Source organism: Oncorhynchus clarkii, unplaced genomic scaffold (assembly GCF_045791955.1).
Source record: "Oncorhynchus clarkii lewisi isolate Uvic-CL-2024 unplaced genomic scaffold, UVic_Ocla_1.0 unplaced_contig_1254_pilon_pilon, whole genome shotgun sequence".
NCBI classification, from domain to species: Eukaryota; Metazoa; Chordata; class Actinopteri; order Salmoniformes; family Salmonidae; genus Oncorhynchus; species Oncorhynchus clarkii.
The window spans coordinates 236,266-246,163 of NW_027260905.1; the positions used below are offsets into that span (position 1 = coordinate 236,266).

The following is a 9,898-nucleotide window of genomic DNA, read 5'->3' on the forward strand; positions in this document are numbered from 1 at the left end:
AAACCAATGGTCCCACCTCTCTCTCCCTGCGTCCTACACACACGCCAGAGCATTCTCACACACACCTCACAGATGCCCCACCACCGCTGGCCAAAGTCACAGATAGACCACTTTACCCCCAACAAGCTAGTCCAGGAAATGTACTCTGTGATGGGGAAATATCATGCCACCTTTTGACTAATAATAAGCATTTCTGCTTTATTGCTGATCTTAAAATGTGGTCCTGGGAAAGAGAGGCAGAGGCAGTCATAAGAGTCCGTTTCTTCTTTGATGGGGGCCTGCTTCCAAAATGCAATACTGTAAGACGATGTCAGCTTGTGACTACACTTTTTTCTTCCATATCGTCCTACATAAAACTTGATCAATGATTTAAAGCCAATTTTCAACTAAAAGCTACAATTTAATTTCCCCTAGTCAAAAGCTACAAAAGTTTGTCTGGCACCAAATATTTTGCTGTCTCCCAGGCAACAAGAAAGTGATCTCTACTTGTGTCTCTGGTCTTGTGGTCATCTACATCCTTTCCTCTGACTCACCCAAATATATTGTTATTATAAATAGATCATAAATAAACTTTCATTAATTATCTTCTCACTCTCAATCACCTTCAACTATGGACGTTTTATTTTCGTCCTCTCTTGCGTGCGAAATAGTTTACATGGCTTTTTAAAACTTATCTGTGATTGGTCCGTTTTTTGAGCGCCTATACTCCTATTGGTTTATCATAGCGTCACTCACATTTGGCTAGTGCACTTGACCATATAAGCTCGCCTGCTTGGTTCTACTGCAGTCTGAAGCCAGCTAAGCATTATTCAGCTGTGAACATTTGCGGTTTGTGCTGTCAAGATGAGTGTAAGTACAACATTTTATTTTACTGGTTTACAATGTCGGATATGTTAGTTCATTTGATTGTTATCTGAAAAGTAGCCTACATGCAGTGCAAGTTCATAACGGTTCATGTTGGCGCTTTTAAACAGCTGTTGGGAAAATAATTATCCGATTTTAATAGCCTATGTTCTGTGGCCCAATGTAATAGAGCAATGTCCTCTAACAATGCCCTTTTATAGTCAACCTTGTTGTTAATGCGTCTAAGAAGACTAATCAGACTTTTGGCATGGTAGATGGCTCGACTGTCTTGTTTAGGCTAGGTTTTATGACACAGCACTTTTTATTTTTCTGCAGTGACTACAGATGAGCAGGGTGTCTCATTGCAATATAATTTGTAGTTCTATCATCTGCAAAAGTTAATTTTATTCTCTCAATGATTGATTTAAACTTTTTGAAACTACTACTGATAACAGAGGTTGTGGACATAGGGCCTGGTGGGGCAGGCATGTAGAAGACAGACAGACAGCAGTGATATGTTTGTTTTGGGGATTAATAAGATCCATGTGTCTTCTCAATAGTTCCTTATACTCTTAATACCTTCCATGTGATCTTTAATATGATGATATAATCAGTATGTACTAGTAGGATTTGAATGGGTTGAACTATGGGGGTGCTTGGTACACCCTTAACAAATCAGGGAACCCATAAGCATAGGCTATCAATGTCTGCACCCCCAGCAGTGTTGATAAAATCGACTTTGGTCCGGACCACTATTTTTAGGGTGTTTAATCTGAACCCATATGTATTTAGTTGTGTGGGTACAGTACAGTTGGCTGGGTGGGAGTTATATGGGTACAGTACAGTTGGCTGGGTGGGAGTTATATGGGTACAGTAGGCAGTGTGGGATAGACTGCCTCTGATCAGAGTATGATCATGAACAGCATCACTGTGGGTTCAACCTGGGCCACACCCTACTGTTCCTGGACATTACAATCCACATTTAGTCAATAATATTAATTACTCCCTCACTTTTAACAGGAACTCAATGTGCAGCATAGTGTCTTGGACGTGACTAACAATGACTCTCCTTGGTCTTGTAATACAGTTAACTGTGTGTGTGTGTGTGTGTGTGTGTGTGTGAACACTCTCTGAGGTCTCTGGCTGTGTATAAAAGTAAAGGCTTTGTTTCACCGTGGCTGTTTTGTGGTTACCATGGTAATCATAGATGTGTTGAGAGCAACAGGGTTAATTCTATTCAGATCTAAATGAATTCAAGTTATCGTAAACAGAAGTCAGAATAGATCGAGTAGCAGAGTGATGTTATATCCAGTGAGCCAGTATGATCTTCCCCAAGCGGAGCTATAGGATATACCTACAGTAAACGTCAGGTTAACAAGGGTTAGATTGGCTGTCATGTCCTGAGCTCAGTTGGTAGAGCATTGTGCTTGCAACTCCAATGTTGTTGGTTCGATTCCCACAGGGGACCAGTGTGAAAAATGTGTGCAGTTGCTCTGGATAAGAGCGTCTGCTATTTAATGACTATAATGTAAATGTCAGTCAGGTAAGCTTGATAGTAAGTAACGTATACAGCCATGAGTTATCATGTGGATTTCCGAACTATGTATATCCATTCTACCCATTCTATTTCTGCATTGCCTGCAGCTGCAGCCCCAGCTGTCCTGTGTCTCTCAAACAGTGTGGGGAGGTATGTCTCACACTGGGATGGGAGCTGCAGTCTGAAGTAGCACTGGGCTGCATGTAGCCAAGTCCAGCTAGCGCCATAGATTTTGCACACAGTTTACATTAAGGAGGGAGGACTAACACGGAAAGAATGGAATACTTCACTATCGCCCCCTCTCTCTTTCCTCCCACTCTCTGAACTTTATACCACTTTCCCTATTTCTCATTTTTGTAACTTTTCTTTCTCTGTCGCTCCTCTCTCCTCTACTTTCTCTCTCCTCTCTTTATTTCTCTCTCCTCTCTATTTCTCTCTCCTCTACATCCTCTCTCTCTCTTTATTTCTCTCTCCTCTACATCCTCTCTTTATCTCTCTACATCCTCTCTCTCTCTTTATTTCTCTCTACATTCTCTCTCTTATTTCTCTCTCTCATTTCTCTCTCCTCTACATTCTCTCTCTATTTATTTCTCTCTCCTCTACATTCTCTCTCTCTCTTCCACCTCTCCCTCTCTCTTTATTTTCTGCTCCTCTCTCCTCTATTCTCTCTTCTCTCTCTACATTCTCTCTTTATTTCTCTCTCCTCTCTTTATTTCTCTCTCCTCTCTTTATTTCTCTCTCCTCCACATTCTCTCTCTCTTTATTTCTCTCTCCACATTCTCTCTCTTTATTTCTCTCTCCTCTCTTTATTTCTCTCTCCTCTTTATTTCTCTCTCCTCTACATTCTCTCTCTCTCTCATTTCTCTCTCCTCTACATCCTCTCTTTATTTCTCTCTCCTCTACATCCTCTCTCTCTTTATTTCTCTCTCCTCTACATTCTCTCGCTCTTTATTTCTCTCTCCTCTACATTCTCTCTCTCTCTCTCGTATTTCTCTCTCCTCTACATTCTCTCTCTCTCTCTCTCTCTCATTTCTCTCTCCTCTACATTCTCTCTCTCTCTCATTTCTCTCTCCTCTACATTCTCTCTCTTTCTCTCTTGTCAGAATGTAGTCTTCTAGTCTGTGCCACACTAATAGAGCTCTAATGTTATATTATCCTGTTGTTGTATTTCTGGATTGGATGTCAATGGGTTTGTGTCTGGCTCTGGACTGTTAAAGGCCTAATACTGTGTCCTACTGTGTATGTCTTGTAAGCAATGATTTGGCACTTATTGTACGTTCAAAGTTACACGGAAAGCATTAAGTACACACTCCTATCCCCCAGTGACTTACAAGAAGTGCATTCAAGTAAGAAAGCTAAAACACATGTTCAGGGGTAAGGTGTGACAGTTGTTCTTGTCCAATGCCCACTGTTATGCTGACAGAAACAAAACCGAAGTACAAATGTTGATGTCATTTCCCTTTGAGGTTCCTGTTTGATTAGCTGCTGTTGTCCAGGGTTATACAGTATCTTATCGACCTGGTCTCTAGCTCAACTGGTTAACTATGTCTTCTGTCAGAGAAGGAACAGGGAGTTGCCACGTGACAGAAATGGGTAACATTTACTACACACCACGGCCAATAGATGTCATATGGAAAGAAGGGCAACAATAAGAGGTCTATATGCAGCTCATTAAGAGGTGTATATGTGCAGACAAACATCATCTTAACACCATTTCCCCTGACACATGTAAAGATCACTCAGTACTTTGATTCTGTGCCGTGCCCAACCTCCATTGGTCCCATGTTGGCTGCCCACCATAATATGGACCCTGCGGAAAATGTGACTTCACTTAAGCCTTACTGAGTGTAACCCAGCCTTCCTTCCCCCATCATTTATGGACAGATTTAGCTTCCCCCTCCAAATTCCAAATCACTGCATGGAAAATGGGAACGCTGTCCAGGACTGGGATTTATAAAAAATCGTTGGGCCGTTCCATAGATGGAAAAGCTTTAATTAGAGACAGATGTTGTAGTTGTTAGACTGATGGGTCTAGGATAAAAGTACAGGAAAGTGTTTAGCAAAGTGTAGCCATATTCTATAGCTCTCTACACCAGAGCCACGTCCATCTACATTATACCCACTGAACACACACTGGTTGAGTCAGCGTTGTTCCACATCATTTTAATGTGGATTATACATTGAATTGACGTCTGGGTACTTACTATAACAATGCTTTGATAGAACCATCTTTGTTTCAGAAGTTATAGGCCATAACTTATGGCCAATTACGTATTAACTATCAGCTAATTGCACCTTTAATGTTTTTCAATTGATGTATTTCTCTCTCTCGGTCTCTCCCTTCGGTCTCTCCCTTCTCTCTCTCCCTACAGGGTGTTGTGGTAAAGAACATGTCCTTCAAGGTGGGCCAGACCCTGACCATCACAGGGATCCCTAACTCTGAGGCAACACAGTGAGTAGCTAACCACCATTCAGACACAATTCATTGTCACTCCACTTCTCAGTCAGCAGCCTAGAGACCTCCTAGAGAAACTAGTCACTGTATCACGAGAATGATCCATTCATATTGACAACATATATTATCAAACTACAATGAAAGTTGATTATAAGCTGTTTGTGTAATTATCAATCCGGACCCTCTTGTCCTGTAGGTTAAAGAATGTTCCTTATCCCTTCTGTCTGTTTGCTCTCCTCTTCCTTTCCTGTAGTTTTGTCATCAACGTGGGCAACAGCGAGGATGACCTCGCCTTGCACATGAACCCTCGCTTCGACGCCCACGGAGACACCCGGGCCGTGGTGTGTAATTCCTACCATGGAGGCAAGTGGTGTGAGGAGCACAGAGAGGGAGGATTCCCCTTCAACCAGGGAGAGGAGTTTAAGGTGAGAAATTACACTGTGTGTGTTTCCAATTAACCCATGCTGATGTGAATGTCCTCCTCTCTTCCCATATGTATAAGGGAGTTCTACTGGGGACCTCTGGTGGCAATAACTTGCAATCACTGCATCCTAAATACCTAAGCACCTCTTTGGATAAAAATGTGTAATTACTTCTCTGTCTCAGATAAATATCACCTTCACCAAGGAGCAGTTCCTAGTTTCTTTTCCCGACGGCTCTGAGATCCACTTCCCCAATCGCCAAGGAGACGAGAAGTATAAATACATGCACTTCGAGGGCGACGTCAGGATCCAGGGCGTCGAGATCAAGTAGACCAGTCGGAGTGGAGAAGAATCCTCCATTAGGCACTCAATTGGATCTTTAGCTTTCTTGTCTGGCTACTCATTGGCTTTCCAGAGGTCCACACACAAGCCTTATTCTGTTTTTTTTACTCACTCACCATAGTTTTAAGTTAGTTTTAATGCTGCCATTCCTAACCAATGGATGGAGCCACTAACAGTGAAACCTGCAAGTAAAATAGACATTTTACAATAGCAGCACATTACAAGCTTGGAAGTGTTGAAATGGTTTTATTGAAGATAAATGTGTCTTTCATTAATGTGGAACAATCATTCCAGATCATTCCAGAAGTGGGTTAAGAAAAGTGCAAAGTATTTGTTCATTAAAATGATCTTTTTATGAACCATTTCAGATTGTTTCTTCCTTTGTGAAAGTGTGATTTTTAATCAGCAGGTTCTCTTTTTGTACATGTCTGTGTAGCTATCAATGTTAGAGATCGTTTCTGCATAATGGCCCTTTGGATAGGCTAGTATTCTTCACTGACTTTATTGCATGCATTACAAGATGTCAGGCTACAGATTCATTCATGCAGCCTAATTACTAATGAATTAAATCAGCGATGCAACTCCTGTGCAGTTACAGTCAAAGTGGGAAGTTTACATACACCTGAGCCAAATACATTTAAACTCAGTTTTTCACAATTCCAGAAAAAAAATCCCTGTCTTAGTTCAGTTAGAATCACCACTTTTATTTAAAGAATGTGAAATGTCAGGGAATTTTCTCCTGTAGCAGGGACTGGTGCACTTCACAAAATAGATGGCATCATGAGGTAGGAAAATTATGTTGATATATTGAAGCAACATCAAGACATCAGTCAGGAAGTTAAAGCTTGGTCGCAAATGGGTCTTCAAAATGGACAATGACCCCAAGCATACTTCCAAAATGGCTTAAGGACAACAAAGTCAAGGTATTGGAGTGGCCATCACAAAGCCCTGACCTCAATCCCATATAATATTTGCTGGCAGAACTGAAAAAGTGTGTGCGAGCAAGGAGGCCTACAAACCTGACTCAGTTACACCAGCTCTGTCAGGAGAAATGGGCCAACATTCACCCAACTTATTGTGGGAAGATTGTGGAAGGCTACCTGAAACGTTTGACCCAAGTTAAACATTTTAAAGGCAATGCTACCAAATACTAATTGAGTGTACGTAAACTTCTGACCCACTGGGAACGTGATGAAATAAATAAAAGCTGAAATAACTCCTTCTCTCTACTATTCTGACGTTTCACATTCTTAAAATAAAGTGGTGATCCTAACTGACCTAATTGTAGACCTCCTTGTGGAGGTCTACAATTACCTGTTTCCTCCATTATCGTCACAAGACTGCCGATTTCTTTTGATTTTCCCAAAGTTGATGTCAAGCAAAGAGGCACTGAGTTTGAAGGTAGGCCTTGTAAAATACATCCACAGGTACACCTCCATTATTTTTTGACTCAAATTATGTCAATTAGCCTAGGTACAGAATTGACTCTTCTAATTAGCCAAGAGAATTTCTGGAATTTTCCAAGCTGTTTAAAGGCACAGTCAACTTATGGAAATGTAAACTTCTGACCCACGGAATTGTGATAGAGTAAATTATAAGTGAAATAATCTGTCTGGTAAACAATTGTTGGAAATATTACATGTGTCATGCACAAAGTAGATGTCCTAACCAACTTGCCAAAACTATAGTTTGTTTAACAAGAAATTTGTGGAGTGGTTGAAAAACGAGTTTTAATGACTCAAACCTAAGTGTATGTAAACTTCCGACTTCAACTGTATATAGTCATTTGTAACTAATTGTCAAACCCATCCTGGTCCTCAATACACATTTACTGGTTAAACAGCCAGCTGTATGTGATTATGATACTGAGAATAACCACGTTTTAGCATTGCAGCATTACCTTTCTATGCTAGTTAATTAAACCACATGGTAGATGAATTATCGACCTCTTCAGCCTATGACGATGAGCTCATGCCTAGCTTAAGAGGTGTTGAGTCATGTCACATTTAATGCATGTATGTAAATACAGTAAGATATGTGAAAGAAATCCACTGCAAATTGCACTGTTCAATAGAAAAATGTACATTAATCAAATGAGTTCACCTGTATTTGATTGGTCGAGCAGTGGTGAGTGAATTGGCTCATGATCCAATCACAGTTTGTGTCAATAAAGTTGGAAAATCGCAACACTTAGAGTGAAAACACTGCCTGTACCAAGCATTGTGTTTGACCTGCAGTTTTGAAAGATTTCTACTGAAATGCCTAGCAAATAAAAGCTTTAGTAACAAGACATTCATCCTTCCGTTCTTAGAGTGCCTGGATGAGAAAAATAAGCCCAAGGATCAATGTTGCTTTTTGCTTTACTAAGTGGTGGCCATTATCCCCTTAGTTTTTCTGCCAGTCCATAGACTACCCTTTTCCAAAGAGCACTGTACCCCATGGCCTATTGGCCTTATGGTTTTAACCCATTTGACTGCACCAGCACATAGTTTTTTCCTAAAGACTAACTTCGGTTTTAGGTACAAGATATAGCCAGTATACAGGTATATACACACTTTTCAACACATATGGCTAACATAGGAACTACAATGGGGCATCAGGAACATAGTTTTTTCCTAAAGACTAACTTCGGTTTTAGGTACAAGATATATCCAGTATACAGGTATATACACACTTTTCAAAACATATGGCTAACATAGGAACTACAATGGGGCATCAGGAACATAGTTTTTTCCTAAAGACTAAAGCCAGTATACAGGTATATACACACTTTTCAACACATATGGCTAACATAGGAACTACAATGGGGCATCAGGAACATAGTTTTTTCCTAAAGACTAACTTCGATTTTAGGTACAAGATATAGCCAGTATACAGGTATATACACACTTTTCAACACATATGGCTAACATAGGAACTACAATGGGGCATCAGGAACATAGTTTTTTCCTAAAGACTAACTTCGGTTTTAGGTACAAGATATAGCCAGTATACAGGTATATACACACTTTTCAACACATATGGCTAACATAGGAACTACAATGGGGCATCAGGAACATAGTTTTTTCCTAAAGACTAACTTCGGTTTTAGGTACAAGATATAGCCAGTATACAGGTATATACACACTTTTCAACACATATGGCTAACATAGGAACTACAATGGGGCATCAGGAACATAGTTTTTTCCTAAAGACTAACTTCGGTTTTAGGTACAAGATATAGCCAGTATACAGGTATATACACACTTTTCAACACATATGGCTAACATAGGAACTACAATGGGGCATCAGGAACATAGTTTTTTCCTAAAGACTAACTTCGGTTTTAGGTACAAGATATAGCCAGTATACAGGTATATACACACTTTTCAACACATATGGCTAACATAGGAACTACAATGGGGCATCAGGAACATAGTTTTTTTGTCTTACAGTGCATTTCCACAAAATGATGAATCGGATAGACACCCTTATTTTGGTTTAACCCTTGTGTGGTGTTCGGTTCTGTGGAACCCATTTTCAATATTTACTAAAAGAAAAACTATACAATTGATTATTTTGTTCAACCTGAGACTCATTGGCCTTGGCTCATTTTCTGTGAAGAACATGTCAAATAACACCTTTTCATTGAGTGCACACTGTTCACCCCCCTACACATTATTATTACATATGTGGTGTTCGGGTCCACTGGACCCCAGGGTAATAAAAGTGTGGAAAAGTGTGTGAGCAGGTGAAAACTGTCTTCCTCCTCGCTGGGCCTGCTGTTTCAACATAGCACCAAGAACCTGTCTGTCTCCCTGCCTGTCTACCAGTCTACAGCTTTTCTCACACTCTTTACCCTTCGTAGTGTGTGAAACTACACAATGTCTTGCGGGAGCCTGCACAATGTTACTACAATAAATTATTTTGATACATTGTTAAAAAAAAAAAAGTATTTCCCCACACTCTACCCCAGCCAGGTGCAAATTGGGGGAAGGACACAACAAATAAACAGCTGTGCATGTGTCCTGAGCACAATCAATCAGTATGGCAAAAAATAATCTCTGCTTAGAGGGTCTTAGAAATACTTTTTGCAGAGAGAGAAGCTAGTGTGGGAGGAGCGATATGAAGATCATGTCTCTGTCAATTCGGAATCTGACAGCGAGTTGGAAAAAGAGGATGAGATTGACCCTCAGCCAGGACCAGCCCGTCAACAACCAACCCCAGGATCAGCCCGTCAACAGCCAACTCCAGGATCAGCCCGTCAACAGCCAACCCCAGGATCAGCCCGTCAACAGCCAACCCCAGGATCAGCCCGTC

The 9,898-nt window shown here is 40.7% G+C and overlaps 1 protein-coding gene across 1 annotated transcript; it reads left to right on the plus strand.

Moving 5' to 3' along the window:
* Positions 1 to 733: 733 nt before the first annotated feature.
* On the plus strand, positions 734 to 5,961 carry LOC139402188 (beta-galactoside-binding lectin-like). Its single transcript, XM_071146292.1, has 4 exons — positions 734 to 849; positions 4,753 to 4,832; positions 5,089 to 5,260; positions 5,442 to 5,961. Exons 1-4 carry the CDS (start codon positions 844 to 846, stop codon positions 5,586 to 5,588), a joined length of 405 nt encoding a protein of 134 aa, XP_071002393.1. The 5' UTR covers positions 734 to 843; the 3' UTR covers positions 5,589 to 5,961.
* The last annotated feature ends 3,937 nt before the right edge of the window (positions 5,962 to 9,898 follow it).

Bases quoted from the DNA above. Each gene is read 5' to 3' on its own strand.
- LOC139402188 (XM_071146292.1), top strand. The intron at 4,833-5,088 runs GTGAGTAGCTAA...CCTTTCCTGTAG, and splicing joins CCTAACTCTGAGGCAACACA to TTTTGTCATCAACGTGGGCA. The intron at 5,261-5,441 runs GTGAGAAATTAC...TCTCTGTCTCAG, and splicing joins ACCAGGGAGAGGAGTTTAAG to ATAAATATCACCTTCACCAA.